This window comes from Molossus molossus, unplaced genomic scaffold, assembly GCF_014108415.1.
Source record: "Molossus molossus isolate mMolMol1 unplaced genomic scaffold, mMolMol1.p scaffold_m16_p_5, whole genome shotgun sequence".
In the NCBI taxonomy this organism is placed as follows: Eukaryota; Metazoa; Chordata; class Mammalia; order Chiroptera; family Molossidae; genus Molossus; species Molossus molossus.
In genome coordinates, this window is record NW_023425388.1 from 84,105,335 (window position 1) to 84,123,274 (window position 17,940).

The window sequence follows — 17,940 nt, forward strand, 5'->3', positions numbered from 1 at the left end:
AACAATCATTAACATTTTTCCTTCGAGAAAAAAAACAACAACTACCTAGATAAAGTTTCTAACATGAAACTAGTGTGAAATGTTCTCTTACCATGGAAAGGATAAATTCATGCTTTCTGGAAGTGTTTCAATCTTTAAAAAGTAGCCACTGAATAAATGAAATAACTCAAAATATAAATGTATTTTCTTTAGTAAACAAAAACTAAGGCAGCTTTCTCCGCAATTGGAAGTGATGGATTTCAGAAAGCCAAGAATTTCCTAATAACAGCTGAATTCTTAACTTAGGAATGGCCAATTGCTGTATTTAATGTACTCCCCATAGGCTGTTACTTAAGGTTGCAATTTTTAAATGAATTGTATAGAAAGTGTAAGCAGAGTGTTAGTAGTAATTTTTATGTCTTTATGTTCATATTTATGTTTAGTCTCAATAAATACACAAAATGTTTCCTGCCCTTTCCTCCATAAAGCATACTTTCTATACAAGTTAACACAAAAATTATTAACTAATGAAAAATAGGATTTTAGTGTGTACGGTGATAAAGAAAACAATTAAAATGGAGATGTCTTGTTGCAGTATCTTGTGTAGGGGGAGGGCACGAACAGCCCACAAGTAATGTGCCAAGAATGTTTTAAAATATGTGATGGAGCTCAGAGCTTCATCCTCTCGCAAACAAGATGATATGCACCCAAAACCAAAGTTAAAAGAAAATCTCAAATCTACATCGATGAAAACTCTGAATGCTTCCTATTTCAAGGACTATTTTGATAAGTTTAAGCTGAACAGTAAACACCTACTGCTACGAGGTACATGTTTAGAATATTCTAGTTTGAAAGGGAATCTGGGCTTATACCTAGTCACTAGGCTTATTTTCAAATGCTTTTCTGTTATGTTACATTGTGACCTCTAGCATGCACAGGGTCTGGACTCTGCATTCCTAACACACTAAACAGTCCCCACCTGGTACAGCCTGGAAAAAACCATACTAGGCATCCAAAGGTCAGAATGTTGAATTCTGAAATCAAAGACAGATCTTGTCCTCACTTTTACCACAAATTACAAAACGTGCTCCCAGGTTATTTTTACAGTTCTTAAAAGTAAAGTCTATTCCACACCAAACTGCTAATTTTATGACAAAACATTTTAAAATAAAACAAAATCTGGAACATATTCTTTATCAACAAATCACCTAACATACAGTATGGGGCAAAGCTAAGTTTACAGTTGTTTGTATGTAAAATAAGAAATAATTAAGAAATAATACAAGAACAAACCCTTTCGTGTACACACAGCTGTAAACCTACTTTTGCCCCACCTGTACTTGGAGCAATGGTTCTCCGGTGGAGAGGGGGAGACACCACAGGAGCCATTGTACCTTTCGTTTGGCAATGTCTGAACACCTTTTTGATTGTCACACTAGAGGGAGTGGGATGCTACTGGCCAGGGATGCTGCTAAAACATCTTACAATGCACAGGAAAGCCCCCCACAATAAAGACCGACACACCCTAAATGTCAACAGTGCAGAGGTTGAGAAGCAACTACTTAGAGCAAAGGCTAGGCTATCTCAGACAGAAGATCCAAGTTAGTTCTTGGCTAGGTTTCATTTGGCCTGAGAGTAATGCTGTTCCATTTGCTATGTGTACAACCCAGGGTATAGTTTCCCCTCCAAGGTCAGCAGTTAAACTCAAGAGTTTTATGTTCCCACTCCACAATTCTTTTTTTATTAATTTATTTTTGTTACAGATGTTTCTCCTTTGTCCCCCATTGACACCCTCCTCCTGATCTCCTCCCCCCCACATCCCCAACATTGTTGTCTATGTCCACTGGTTACGCATACATGCATGTAAGTTCTGTGGTTTATCTCTCCACTTCCCAATTTTTAAAACAAGTAAATGGAAGAACATTTTATGTTTCTTTAAGTTAAAAAAAAAATCATTTTTATTAGTCTACAGCCTTCAAATGATTTTCTTTTTCTGGATCAGGAGCTCTTAACATCAAGGGGCAAATGCTGCTAATGGGTCATGAGTAATAGTCTCTACATTTTCTGCTTAGCTTTGTACACTGGAAAGAATAATGACCTGTGGCTAGGTTGCATTACCTACTATTACTCATTTTCACAAGGCAGAATTGACAAAAAGAACATAACTACAATAGGAAACATAACTTTCAAAATGGACATGACAGGAGCAATCCATACTCTCACTAACAATTCCATCACCAACTCTTTCTCCAACTCCACCACCCCCACCCACCTCCACCAGTGTCACCCTCTCCTCCTCCCTAGATGGTCTCCATGAGACTATAACTGACCATAAAGGGGAAAAGCCTGGTAACATAATTGGTGAATTTTATTTCAGTGGAGAAAAAGCACTGGAATTTTATCTCACTGTACCTATGCTTGGCTGCAGATTTATCTAGATTACTCCCAGAACACGTGTCCACTTCCTCTAAAAAGTCAGATGTGTTAAGCCAGATATAAATTTTGATATTGTTCCAGAAAGATAACAATGCATATTTTTTTACTCCTTATGCCCAGAGAAAACAAAAGGAACATTAACCACATTTAAATGGCAATGCATTAATACAGCAAAGAACACATGGCTTATTTTAGGCTGCTCTAAACTTCAAATCAACTCGGGTTTTTTTGATAAATATGTGCTTGTGATGCTGATTTCATGTGACCCTCCAGCCACCCCCATATATTAGTCACACTACTAATAAATAATAGAAATTCCTACTTGTTGAATTCTATTTATATGAACACGGTGCGCCTTCTAAAAATACTTTAACAATAGCAAACACAAACGCAGAGAGCTTGCACAAATATGTCAAAACTGCAGAGCGATGTAACTTTCATTCCAGTCACTGTAAGCTAAGAAAGGTTTATACTTTTCAAGGAGTTCTTTATCACTGTGAACTGGTACGTCTGATTGCACATCCTCTAAGTATCACTTCTGTCACATCTTATAATACATCTGTGAGATCTTATAATCAACTGGAAAAAAGACAATTAGAGAGCAGAAAAATGTTAAAAAAAATAATAACTTCCAAGTCTTAACTAATACATCCTATTTCATTTGGCTACCATGAAGATTTTTAATGCACTCTTTAGCACTGTGAATTTTCAGACCAAAAGTATTACATCAGTCCTATTACTGTAAGATTTTTAAAGTTGCATCACTATAAATCTTAAATAAATAGTTCAAGGTACTACTTTAATCTCACTCCATATTTTTTAATACTTCATAGGATGGATATGCACTGGGAGCCGAAAGAGGGTCACAGTGGATATTTTAAAGAAAAGAAGCTCCCAACTTCATTGTTTTTAAAAAAAATATGTTTTACTGATTTTTTTTGAGAGAGAGAGAGAGATAGAAACATCGATCGGCTGCCTCCTACATGCCCCCTACTGGGGATCGAGCCCACAACCCAGGCATGTGCCCTGACCAGGAATCGAACCGGGACCTCTCAGTCCATGGGACAATGCTCAATCCACTGAGCCACACCAGCCAGGTTCAGCTTCATTCTTTTTTTTAAGCTCAACTTTATCACTGCATTAGCGATAATTTACAAAACTGAAAAACACAAAGGAATGCGAGATATATAAATCCTCTTCAACCCCCACCTAGCACATTCTCTGCTTGGAACATTATGTGAAGCTAATGGGCTCTGTCATACAATGAACTTAAACGCTCTAACACTCACTGTGACCTTGAGAAGGTAATTTATTGTTGCTAAACCTCAGTTTTCTAAAATGGGGATACTAACAACTCAAACCTAGGGTAAGAATTAAAACAGATATTGTATAAAAAGACCTAGTATCGAGAGCCTAACCCATAATAAAGTGCTCAATAAATGTTTGAGGGTATTACTATCATCATAAAAGATCAAAAAGACTTTGCCACCATATATAAATCCGGTACACTTGTTCACAGCCTAACTAAAGTAAAAGAACAATGACCCATTAGTTTAGAAATTTTATAGCAGCTTTAAAGCTTCAAGAGTGTCTTGTGAAAAGTATAAGCCATTAGAAAGTAATTCTCACCAATCTCCCCTATGACCTCCACTTCAGTTACTTACTCTCAGGACCACAACCTGGCCTTTGTTTTTGCCATTATCGAAGACTGCACCCAACTCCGAAATCTCAAAAACATTAACATCCTCCTAGACTGGTCCATCTCCTGACCTTTCCACTCTCTTACACCCACTGCACACTTCCTGTGAACTTCCTGTGTCCTGGCCTCATTTCTTTCTTTACCAGCCTGGACTTCATGTCCACTGGATTAACTACATTCTTCTGGTACATTCACTTCCTAGCTACTGTGTCCTTCTTGAGAATCCTGGCAAACCCCCTACCCTGAATCAAATGATCTCTCTTTGCCAAGGAGCTAAGCACTACCAGAAAAAAAAGGAATCACAAAATTCAGTGGTACTCAAAATTTAGTCTCCATTAGAAATACCTAAGGTTCTCAGGCCCTCATCCCCATATATTCTAATAAATGTCAAAAAAATAACCTGTAACTTGGAAATAGGAAAAAACAAAAGGTAAGAAGCACATCCTTTAAATGTCATAGAAGGCCAAAGCCACCCAAGAATTACAAGGTAAAATATTTAGTTGGACTTGCTAGTTATCATTGATTAAAGGTCCAATCTTGGTTAGATATTAACTTTAGGTTGATGTCTGGTAGAGATGCATATAAATTCTGTGTAGGTAAAAAGATAATCCCAAAGGTTACAGTTATGGCTCTGGTGACCATTAACCAAATTTAGCCATCTAACCTAACCTAGCAATCCTATCCTAAGATTGCCTATAAACACCTAGCTTCTCAAATAGTTTTTGGACAGGTTATGATATCTACTGGTACCTTCATTAATGAGTTAAATAAAATCTTTGATATGTATTCATTTTATATTTGCATGACAGTTATGATTTGGCTTCTTTACAAATTATACACGGTAAGATAGCTCTTCAGTGGGGCCTAGAGTCTGCACTTTAAAAAATCTTAAAACACTAACAGCAATAACAAACAAAAGAAAAACAAAGAAACATACACAGAAAAAACCCCTTTCCACCCAGTGTCCCTTGACATTTACCATCTTCTTTCTCATGTTTCCTTTCTTTTACAGATATTTCTTCAGTTCTCTGTTCTTAATATCTTACTTCTTTGCCTCCCACTCTAGCTTCCATGAATTGCAATTCCGATTCCAGAGCTGCAGGTTGGACTGTGCCTCCCAAAAAGGTATGTTCCAGTCCTAATTTCTGATACCTGTGAATGTAACCTTATTTGGAAACAAGGTCTGATACAGCCATACTGGATCCAGGTAGACCCTACTCCAATGACTGGTGTCCTTGTAAGAAGAGAAAAATTTGGACACAGGTCAGGGGAATACCACGCAACTACAGAGGTAGAGAGTGAAGTGATGCAAAAGAATGCCAAAGACTGCAACTGCCAGAAGCTAGAAGAGTCAGGAATCCTTGCCCAGGGTCTTTGGAGAGAGCATGGCCCTGCCAACACCCTAATTTTACAGTTCTAGCTACTGGATTTATGAGACAATACATTTCTGTTGTTTTAAGACATGTAAGTTTGTGGTAACTTGTTATGGCAGCCCTAAGCAATGCAGACCTACCTCTCTAATGAAACTGTTCACTAAAGCAGTCCGTTTCGAGCTGCCAAAAGCCAATGGATACTTTTCTATCCTTACCATTTGTGACCTTTCTACAGCAACTGGCACTGCTGGCCCTTCCTGCCCTCCCATATTTCCTCTTTCCTTCATGCCTTCCCTCCCTCATTCTTAAAACTCTCCTTCCCTGTCCCAGCTCTTCTAACTCTGCATTGCATCTTCTCTGGCATCCTGGCTAACCTGGCTTCCCACGGCTGATGCTGCTGTCCTTCAGAGCTCCTTCCCCACTGTCTCCTACCGAAGCAATCTCACCTACTCCTACAAGTTCAGTTACCACTGAAACGGAGAAAGCTCCAAAGCCGCCACCCTTTCTCCTAATCCTCAAACTTGTCGCCTACTTATATATTAATCATCTCTGCTAAGAAGTTCAACTGCATTCAAACTCAGCGTGTCCCAAGTATTCAAGGAACATCTTCCACATGCCAGGCACTGTACTAAGTGCTACGAACAATAAAAATGACAGATGAGGCCTCTTGTCCTTATCATTTACAATACAGTAACACAGACATTTCATGGATGTACTGCAGGGAAGTAACGGGAACTGTGTGTGTGTGTGTGGGGGGGGGGGGGGGAAAGAGAGAGAGAGGTAAATAACTGTTAACCAGACAGAAATGCTGGTAGATGAGGGAGGTGAAAAGCAGGGCAAATAAGATTCCAGAAATGAAATAAAAAGAAAAAAGCATTTTAACCTTTGCTCTCTCAACTTAAACTGGTCATTACGTTTTATACCTTCTATCTCCTCAGTATCTCTAAATTTGGTCCCTCTGAACAAGTGTGGGTCTTTGATTCTACACTTCTTAATCTTTCCTTCCTCTAATCCGGTGGTTCTCAACCTCACAGGGGTCGCCTAAGACATAACAGTAGCAAAATTACAGTTATGAAGTAGCAACAAGAATAATTTTATGGCTGGGGATCACCACAACATGACAGACTGTATTAAAGGGTCGCGGCATTAGGAAGGTTGAGAACCACATTGTCCACACTCTGGCCAGTGTTTCTTAAACACCAACTGGGTCACGTGGGTCCCTTATTTAAAAATCCTTCCACCGTTTTCCACTGGATACACTCTTTCCCCAGTTCCCCTTCCAGTCTATTCCTTGCAGCACCTCTCCTCTGTACTGCGCCACACACTGTTCCACTCTCCAAGAACAACATGCTTCCTCCTCTCACCCACCCGGCAAATTCAACGTTACCTCCTTGTGAAACATGCTGCAAGCCTGGTCTTGCTCTCCATTTCTATGATCAAAATCTCTTTACTGTACTTCATATGCTTAATAACATATGCATGTTTATGTCAGTTAAGCATGCCAAGCTGTAAAACTCAGATAGGCAGGCATACACACAAAAATAGGGTATACTAGGCTCTTAATGCACGCTGTTGAATTTAGAAAAATAATAAACCCAAACAAGCCAGGGGCAGGCACTTGATAGGCAAGTGATTTAGTAGAAATTACATAATCTTTGGAGTCAGAGGAGGATTTCAATTCTAGCCATGCTAATTTTTGAGGTCCTGGGCACTTAAGTCTCTAAAAGCCTCCACATTCTCACCTGTATGTACATGGGGTACCACCTCCCATCTCCCAAGATACCTGTGAGGGTTTGGTAACAACTTATGTAAAATATAGTGGACTCTATAAATATGAACCTCTTTCTTCTCAAAGATGATGCCTGTCTTTCTAGTGCCCTCTTATCCTTCTGGGATCTGCCCTGCATTTCCAACAGTTTTTCTACACCTTGTGCCCTGAGCTAGGGGACAGATCCAAGAGGTGGTGCTGGGCCAATGTGAAGCCAACTCACCCTTCCCTCCAGTTTCTGGACCTTGTACATTAGGGAAAATCCCCAAATCTCTCCAGTGTTGAAGCTATCAGGCTGGAGCATTGCCACAGCCATGATTCCTTGCACCCACGGAAAGCCAGAATGAATCAAGAGACAACAATGAAGCTGAGTCCTTGGTGCCCGAGGTCCAGCTGCATTCCGGCTTTCCCCTTGGGTTAGCATGGTTCAGCTCTTCCCAAGACTCCACAGATAATCTTAGAATACTCCTAACACTTTTCCCTTCTTAGGCTGTAAGCAGATTTAGACTTCTGTTCCCTATGACCTCAAGAGTCCTAACTGAAACACTTTTCCTCCACTCCTGCAACAGAAGGTCTCTCCCAGACCTATAAAGTTAGCTTCTAGGATCCAAAGAACAACTAGGAACAAAGGCATGCCAGAAAGAAAGAGATAAACCACAAGCCTGACAGTGATCTGAGAGGAGAGAGATCAAAGAAAGTTCAAACATATCAACAGAAATTGGAGAGAGAGAGCTGAGGTCAAAAGGGGAGGTGAAAGCCAGCACTCAGGTCTGGGTAGGGTAGAGGCCAGGTAAAAATGTGTCACATGAACAATCACGCATTGCTGTCACACTCCTCTACTGCCCAGTCTGACCCCTGTCACTGAATGAGAGGTGGACCTTTCCTAAACAAAATTGGGATGGGGACATGGAGCAGAAGGGGGGAAAGCACTGGGTCTCAGCAGAAAGCAAACATCTGAAGATAAAGATTTTAACTACAGAGCAGGAAAAAGAGAAACAAAATTTTCATTCACACGTCGATTCACTTATTGAACAAAAACTTACCAGCTCCCCAAACAGACTGATCCCAGCCCTCATACATTCTGGAAAGAGAGATGCATTCTATACTTTATAACACTGACAGTGGTAAATGAATCCCAAAGTTGACATGGCTAGTATTTAAATCCAGGTGTGTCTGACTCCACAGTCTCCATGCTTTCAAAGTCCGCCAGGGTGAAAAATTGTGAAGACAGACCAAGTTCTCAGGTTTTGGCAAATAAAAAAAATAAACAAACAAAACCAAGCCAAAACAAAAGAAAACTAATAGTTTCAATGACCGTTTCAGTACAGCAGAAGCTGGACTGCAAGTGTTAAAAAGGAAATTATCATTAAGAAATTCTGCTATGTGCCAGACACTAAGAAATGTACCCTACTTTTTAGAAAGTTTGTCACTGAAAAAAGCTGAGATATAAGGTACCTGAAGAGCAAACAGCGCAAAAGAAAGAAGTAGAAAAGCCAGTGGTGTTTTGAGCGTTTCCAGGCATAGAAGAAGAAGCACCATATAAGTTTAAATTATACTAAAATACAACTTATATTCCCTGGTGAAGCAGTGCTCTGGACAAGGGGGAGGAGAGAGTTTCAGGAGGGAGAGGTGAGGCGGGAGGCAAAGTTCTACGGCGCAGGGATGAGGACATGGGCAGGCGTTCAACTCTACAAAGTGGGACAGTCACAAGCTGCTGTGGGGCAGTAACTCCCATTTAGATATGATTAGTAGCCCTCATTTGTGGCAGATCTAATCACAGTGGACACACAGCATTCTCCAGTAATCTTGAGATATCCAGACCTGAGAAAGTAGACCTCAGGTACTGGCACATGAGCCTGCGTGGGATCTGTCAAGGACCAGGGGAAAAGCGGCACTGAGATGACAGATTGGGGAGTTGGACCTGGTTAAGAGCCAGCTGACCCTGCAGGTGGACAGAGGGGCTAGGTGAAGAGGGAGGATGCCATGCCTCATATCTCAGGTACGAACTCCTCAGTCTGCCCCACAATGGAAAGTCCTCCAAAATAATGTTCCCACTGACCTTTCCAGCCACTGTTTCTCATTATTTTCCTGATACCAGATTATTAAAGCTACCCAAGTGTTCTCCTGGCATTTTAGCTGGTGACTAAAAAGAAGGCAGGTGACTACTAGAACCAAAACTAGGGGATTCTTATACTAGTGGAGGTGACTCTTCAAATGAGAATTTGAAAGTAAAAACAAAGGAGTGCACTCAACTGGCTGACAGTGACTGAGGTTGTCACTGTTCTTAAGGATGATCTGACAGGCGGACACAGCAGTGCAGTAGCCAGGGCCATGTTCAGAGTTCCAGAAAAGGAGGATTCCTCTCATCAAGGAGGTCCAGCTCCTGCGAAGAGGATGGCCAGGAAACACTGGGCAGAAGTTAGACTCTGAGCAAGTAGGCTTAAGATACGGCTCTATTCCCATGGGGCTGAAAAGTCCAGGCTCTTGGCCTGACACTAACTATGGGGACTAGACAAAGGACTAAGTTGTGAAGGGTATGCAGGTGTCCAGTGACTAACACCAACTAATGTGCTTGGGGCAGCAGATTCACTCCAGAAAGAGGCCCGTAATACACATTTTTTAAATGACAGAAATCATGCTAATCATTAAAAATAAGAAAATGAATAAAACTCTCTGCCAGAACAAATATTTCAAGTAGTGTCACTAATGAATGATCAGAAATAACTGGAAAGTACTATCTGGAAATGAGTGTTAATTGATGGTCAAAAAAGTCTTCACAGAGGGGATAAGACCCAAAAAAGGTCTTTGAAAGAGGATGAGTTTACCAAGTAGACAAGGAAAGAAAGGGCACTTCAAAAAGAGAAAATGGTACAGGTAAAGAGGTCAGCACAGGAAACAAGGCAAAAAAGCATAAAATTATATATTATAAGGATAAAAACTATAAAACATGAAGGGTGTTGGCATGAGATTAATAATTCAGAGAGGAAGAGAGGGACCAGACTGTGGGAAAAAATTATACAGGTGTAGGCAAAAGTAGGTTTACAGTTTTGAGTACATGAAACAGTATTTCATTTTCCAAACAACTGTAAACCTACTTTTGCCTACCCCGTGTATATATAATAGCAAAGGAGTTTGCGTTTTATCTTACGGGTGACAATGGGGCTGCTGGCCATACTATGGTAGTATTAACTTAGCTCCAAAGAGGGCAGGCAGTGAGTGCCCCAGTGCACAGAACTATAGCCCACAAATACTTGCCCCATGATTGGACAAGGGTACGGGGCATGGGGCTCAATGGAAAAACAGTGGACCAAGACCACCAGAGGGTTGCTACTCACTGCAACAGGGCAGACTTTAAACTCCCATGATTTCCCAACTTCTTGTTTTTCTGAAGCTGTGATCTTGACTCTTCAAATGTCTGCCATCACTGCGGACTACAAATCTAGCAATTCTTTAAAGCTCAGCCACTTAAAACCACGTTATCAGCAAAGCTTCTCCTACTTTCCTAGGCGTTGTGGGCTCTCCTCCTTCCCTTATAAACCCACAGCACTGTGCAACCTTCCTTGGTTATTTCTGTACATATTCCAACTTGGAGATTATTTCCCAAACTATAGGTTCTCTGAAAACAATGATAATGTTTACTGCTCTTCTCTGAATGTCCCTGGACTGGACTGACATGTGTGAATGCTCTCCTGGGAGCTCATAATGGATACTCCTTCATGCTGACAGTTCTTAATGAGAGAATGATAAAGAGTGCCAGCATTTTCTCTTCGATCCCAAGCAATTCCATTTTGACTGCAAATTTGCTTGCACCCTACTCAGAAAAAGCTGTGCAGGGAACTAGGGGCCCACTCCCTTAGAAAGCAGTGGAGGGTGTTTGCACCTTGGGGTCTTCCCCACAATTCAAGTAGCTAATTAAGGCTGTTCTTCCAACTACATATCTTTCAGGTACAGGCTGACTTAGTAGATGATGTTTTAGCAGCCTTTTAATATCACTCCATTATCCCATCTGCTTCATAGACACAGGCATTAACTAAATAGTAGTTTATCTGAATATCTATAGGCATTTTCTGCCCTCATGGATATTAATTTAATCCACATAATCCAGAAAATTAGCATGATATATGTTCCTAAGCTAATATTTTGAATCAACTATATAGCAAGTCCTTGAATAACATCTTTTCATTCAACATTGTTTTCACATTGATGAGATGCCATATGAACAACTTAACACTGTTTATATCAATTAGCCTGTGGTAAAATTGGTTTTAATGCATCCTTTTGCCTAACGTCGCAAACTCTATCAATGCCAGTGAAGACCTACTGTACTTTCTCAAGGATCCTATCCTGAATGAAGAATTTAATCCAATGGAATATAGAAAACGCATAAGCCCGGCTGGTGTGGCTCAGTGACTGAGCGATGACCCATGCACCAAGAGGTCGCCGGTTTGATTCCTAGGCAGGGCACATGCCCAGGTTGTGGGCCAAATCCCCAGTGGGGGACATGCAGGAGGCAGCTAATCGATGTTCTCTCTCATCGATGTTTCTATCTCTCTCTCTCTCACTCTCCCTTCCGCTCTCTCTAAAATCAATAAAGAAAAAAAAGAAAGAAAATGCATACTGTAATAGCAGTTCAAAACAATATAGTATTTCATAAATAAATATCTTGTGAGGAATTTTTACATTTTGAAATTCTTATCTGTACTTTTGTAAGTATGTGTTATCTTATAAATTAATTTTACATGATATGTCTACAGAACATGAGTATTAAAATTACATCCATGTAAGTTATGCAGGTGTGTAAATATGGAATAGGAAGGTTGATAAATCAGGGGGTAGAAATATGGATAATTATCATTTAAGTTTTGGGTTTTGATTAACAATCATTGCTATCTGTACAATATTTTAAAAATAAAGTCCTAAAGCCATAACATTGTTCTAAAGTAAAGCGAATTCATGAGCCACACAAGAAAAACTACCAAGTTGTCTACTTCTTACTTTAATAATCACATTTAGTAAATATCACTATCTCTATAGAGCTAATCCTCCTAATTTTATGTTGTCTCTCCACACCCTTACAACTGATCAAGAAGTAGGAACAGAAACTACCTATGTGCATGCATTCAATTAATGCCCGATATTGCCACCTGAGCTTTCACATACCAGGTTCATTTTATTAAGTATAGTCCTAAATTAAAATCTACCTCTATGTAAATATAGCTTTTCCACATCATACTGAAATCCCACTATGCTTTCTAGAAATTAATTAATTAATTTGTCATTTTAATGCTAGTGCTGGTACTTCTATTTATACCAATTTCACTATTTTAAGATTTTTTATGTTGATCCTCTATAAACTGTAATCTTACAATTAATTTTCCACTTAAAAGTTTTAAAAATGTGAATTTTAATCTGATCATTAGCATATGTGGATGTTAATCTGATCATTATCATATGTAGAATATGCGCTATATTTCTAATTTCCATTGTGCAAATTTAATCAGAAATATAGCAGAAAAAAAGATGCTTTCATTTTTGTTTCTGAACAAACTACATCAAGAATCTTAATATTTTATGACACCAAGAAAGACAATGAAAAATTCTAAATTAACCTAATGTTAACACTAGAAATAATTACAAATGTTCTTTACAGAGAAGAGATGTGCTCTTCAATCCTGTCAATTCAACAAATATTGTTCAAAAGTATTTCTCGCCATCATTAGGAAATAATAGTATTATTTGACAGAATATAATTCTCCCCACACACTTAGTTCCAAATTCCACTGTGGAACTGATTCTTACAAAAGAACCTGGTTTGTTTCATATGTTTATTAAATTAACAGACAAAAATTAACATATTCACAAACATTTCGCATAAATGGTCATAAACAAGTCAGTCTTAATGGATTTTAAAATTCACTGCACATTCAAGTAATATTCTAACCCAGAAGGTAGGTAAGCCTTCCATGATACAAATGAGGACGTTGAGCCCCTGAGATGAGGTGACACAAATTCCCAGTCATAATGTAAAGGAGAGACATAATTCATTCATAGGAGCCCCACCCCCCCGACTTCCTATTAAGTACTTTTTTTACATTTACTTATTTATTTACTTTTGTTGTTGTTGTTTTTGTTATCCTTACCCGAGGACATTTTTGCATTCATCTTCGGGGAGAGAGAGACAGAAACATCGATGTGAGAGAGACACATCGAGTGGTCACCACCCACACTGGGGACAAGCTGCAACCGAGGTACGTGCCCTTAGTGGGAACCAAACTCAGGTCTCTCTGGTCCACAGGCTGATGCACTAACCACGAGCCAAACCAGCCAGGGCCAATTTAAGTTTTTTAGAAAGACGTACATTTTACAGAGAAATATGCTTTCAATAAAAAAGAAATAAATTTTGAAGATGAACTTAATATGAAACTCACAAATCAAAAATACACAAATATAATCCTGGCCGGTTTTGCTCCGTGGTTAGAGCATCAGCCCGCGAACCAATGAGTCTCGAGTTCGATTCTGGTCAAGGGCACAAACCCTTGGTTGCAGTTTGTTCCCCAGCCCTGATCAGAGTCAGGCAGGAAGAAACCAACTGATGTCTTTCTCTCTCACACAGATGTCTCTCTCTCTCTCTCTCTCTCTCTCTTTTTCTCCCTCCCTCCCACTCTATCTGAAGATAAATGGAAAAAAATATCCTCAGGTGAGGATTAAAATATTTTTTTAATTTAAAAAATAAAATACACAAATATAAACCATATCTAAAATAATCATAATAGTAAAATAGATGTGAACAAACAGAATCAATTTATAAATAGAATAATGATATGAGAATGGTCAAAATACATCTCTGCTGTGAAAGGCTAAGTTTTCAGACCAGAGATAAATTTTACTGAGCCAAATTAAAAGGGGAAAAAAAAAAATCACTCTGTCAGCAGAAAACCTGCTGAGGAATAGCTATCTATATATGGCATCAACTGAAATGAGGGTAATATCTCCTACTATTTCAAAATGATGTCTGAAAGACTAAAAAAAAAAACAAAAAACCTGAAACACCATTCTACCTCAACATGTACAGGCTGGGGCAAAAGTAGGTTTACAGTTGTGGGTACATGAAACAATTTATTCTTGTATTATTATTTATTAATTATTGTATTACTTTCCATACGAACTGTGAACCTACTTTTGCCCCACTCTGTGTATTACATGCATTCTACCTAGGTTGGCTGGGGGGGGGGCGGTGCATTTTACACAGCTTATTTTTTATTCTGGCTATATGCAAACTGCAAGCAATTTGAAGAAGCATAAAGAAGAAATTACCCACAACCATATTAGCAAAAGATAACTGTTATCATTTTATTTCTTTCCTGTCTTTCTCCTAATATTTACTGTAAAGTAAAAAACCCAGCTTGCATTACAGCACAGCAACATTCCCATTATTAAAAATTCTGTAAATGTTTTAAAGCACTGCTTCTCACTCTGAAATTACACTTTTCAGATTATGCGAGAAACACCAGTGGACCCTTGAAGCACATCCCTTAGACTAGGATGACTGGTTTAAAAGCAATTGTATCACAGTCTGTATCGGGGTCCTTTGGGTAAGAAAATACAATTTTTAAAAAACGCAATCCCTGAGTTTTCAGGTACTATATCCCTAACTGGTCCTTAATTTACCGGAAAATTTAGTAAGCTCAAGATGATCAGTTACAGCTATATTATGCTTTCCCCTTTGCAAAACTCCAGTGTACTATCATTTCATGTTCATTAAGTTTTGAAATAGGTGTGAAGGGATTAAGAAGTACAAATTGGTAGTTATAAAATAGTCACAGGGATATAAAGTACAGCACAAGGAATACAGTCAATAATACTGTCATAACTATGTATGGTACCAGGTGGTACTTGAAATATGGGAGTGTGGGGGGTGGGAAAAGATCCCTTTGTAAAGGACATAACTGTTTAACCACTATGCTGTACACCTGAAACTAATATAAAATAATATTGAATGTCAACTGTAATTGAAAAATAAGAAACATATTATTTGTTAAAATACTTTGGGGTAAATACTGAAAGTAAATCTTTCAAAAAATGTAATGTTGCATGTTTAATTAAATCAGGCTTGAGAAATTCTAAAAACAATCCAATTGTCTTATTTGGGGGGAGACATATAACTGGTTGATTCTATACTGTTCAAATATTTTTTTAAAAACATGATATAAACACCTTCAGATCTGGAAATAAGTAAAACAGTATTCTGCTTAGGTAGTTATATTCCTTTCTGTATCAAGGAACCTTACACATTTTTTTGGCCTTAGTTTCCTATGTGTGAAATGGGATAACAAGCGGTTGTGGTGAGGAATGAGTTAAGACACGTAAACCTCTTGGTACTGTGCCTGCCACAAAGCAAGCCCCAATAAGTGTTTAGCTACATATAAGCCTGTTTTTTGTTGTGTGTGTTTTTTCCTACCACGAGGAAAATACAAACACAGGCTCAAGACTTCAATGGAGAGAGGATTTCACACTAATTTATTAAGGGCTGATGTTCAAAAATTTACTGAAGAACAGCTAACTAAGCACCTACACTGCGTAGAACTGTGCCTAAATCTGAAAGAGGTCAGTTTACCAATACGTTTTTTCTTTATAATTAGAGATATTTTATTTCCATGTGCCTGTCAAAGTTTCAGCATCATCATAATGACAGGCTTATGGCCATGATTCCATACTTTACTGAAAACCATATGAGAGCAACATTAAGCTGGACTTAAACGTGGAGATCAATTAAAAAAACCTTCCCAGAAATCAGTAACAATCCTTCTCACTGCAATAAAATGGAAAATGTGTTCAAAAACTGACGCCAAACTGATTCAAAAATTGTCATTCACTTCCTAAAAATTGTACTAAAGTGGGGGAGGGTGAATCAGCTCTGCATTCTCTTTCCATCATACTGCTCCTTCAATAAACAATTTTGCTTAGTTCTGGAACAGGTTTTCCAAGGACGGTAGATGGAAAAAAGTTTTCTCTCTTTCTGGGTGGACTTACCCTTTCAACGTGGAACGTTCCATTTAGGCAACATAAGAGGCTGCAATGGGTCACAGCCAGTGTCTGACCCAGGCAATCTAGACCACCATCCTGCCTAATACGCAGGGACTGTACAGGACACTTTCTGAATCCAAGATTCACAGATAATCAGAATCAGTTTCTTTCGCTTTTGAACCTGAGCACTTGCACAAAAGACAGTAATTATCGCCACTTGCCTTTAATAGGTTTAAGATGCTATTTAATTACCTTGCCTTTCTACTGTCTATCCATCCATTTAGCTTAACTATAGGCGTCACATCTCCAAAACTTCTTTTCCTCCCAAAGATTTTATCCAGAAAAAGAATCCAATACCTAAAAGGCCTTGACAGCAGTGTCTCACTTCCCTCTTTTGAGGAAAACGAATGGCCTTGCCAAAAAAGTAAAGCTGCGCCAAACTGGGGGACAACAGGCTGAACCCACCTTTGCAACTCAACCTTGCGAGTGCCGCGCCCGTCTGCCCACTCACGGGAGCGCATCGCACCTTCCCGACGTGCGGCCGACTCTGCAATGGCCTGGAAACCTGGCACCCCGCGGGCTCTCCCCGCGCCCCCGCCACCCGTGGGGCTCCATGCAGCGAGCATTCCCCGGGGACAGCTTACCTTGCTGGGCTCCAGCGTCCTCAAGCAGCAGGAGCAGGATAAGTAAGAGCAGGAGAGACAGAGGCATAGGGGAGGAGGAGGAGGAGTTGGAGCGGGGAGAGAGGAGGCCGGAGCGAGAGTGGGGGAGCGCGGCCCGGGCGGGGGCGGCGGCCGCGGCCCGGACTCCGGGACGGTGCGGGCTGCGCCCTGCTCTCACCACCGTTCGGCTCGCCATCGCGGCGGCCGGCAGTCCGCCTGCATAGTGCGGGCGCCTCGGGAGTCCCGCGCGCCCCGGGGCCGCGGCACCCGGCGAGGAGGCGGCGGCTGCAGAGAGAGAACGAGAGCAGCGCGCGCCTCGCTCCGCGCCGGGACCCCCTCCGCCCCTCACTCCGCTTTCGCCTCCTTTCGTCCCTTCCCTCCGTTCCCCGCCCGAGACCCCAGGCCGGAGTGCAGGGGAGGGGAGGGAAGGAAGCGGCTGCTCGAGGCACGGAGGACGGCTGCGGTTGAGCTGGGCAACGAGCCGCCCGCACCGCGCTCCTCAACCCGACCCCGGATCGCCGCGTTCTCCCGCCGCTCAGGGTAGCTGGCTGGCAGGCCAGCCCCTGATCCCTCGCGCTCCCTCTTGCGCGCCCTGGCCACGCCTTCTCGGCCACCAAGACCAATCCGAGCTCGGCTCCGGACCGTCTCCCCCACACACCAACCAATCAGCACACTCTCTCCTCTATCGACCAGTTAGCTCCGCTGCCCACCACTCCAGCTCCACCACCTCTCATCTCTCTCCTCCAATCCCCTGAGGACTTAGGAAGCGTCCCACCCGCCTCCCCCAATCTAGGTTCCGCCCCCAGTCTTGGGCCCCGGGCGGCCCCCGCCCGGCCCAGAGATTTGTTATTGTTGGGACCTCAGCCCAAACCGATCCCGCTGAGGCGGCTGCTTGCTCTGGTCAATGACTTCCGGGACTTCCCCCATCCCGCTCTCCCTGCTGCTCTGGCTGTGCTTGCTCATTGCTCCTCCCTCGCCGCACATCAGGCCACTGGAAGG

General features: G+C 41.0%; 1 protein-coding gene across 2 annotated transcripts in view; it reads right to left on the reverse strand.

Annotated features, from left to right (window-relative positions):
• DCBLD2 (discoidin, CUB and LCCL domain containing 2) overlaps window positions 1–17,487 on the reverse strand; it is an 88,740-nt gene extending 71,253 nt beyond the window's left edge. Inside the window, exon 1 of one of the 2 annotated variants that reach the window (XM_036243206.1) lies at window positions 16,924–17,487. In XM_036243206.1, the coding sequence (XP_036099099.1) occupies window positions 16,924–17,137 (214 nt within the window). In that variant the 5' untranslated portion in view covers window positions 17,138–17,487. Of the gene's footprint in view, window positions 1–2,888; window positions 2,997–16,923 lie in introns of those variants that run through there. The other variant, XM_036243207.1, reaches the window with a different exon arrangement.
• Between the last annotated feature and the right edge of the window lie 453 nt (window positions 17,488–17,940).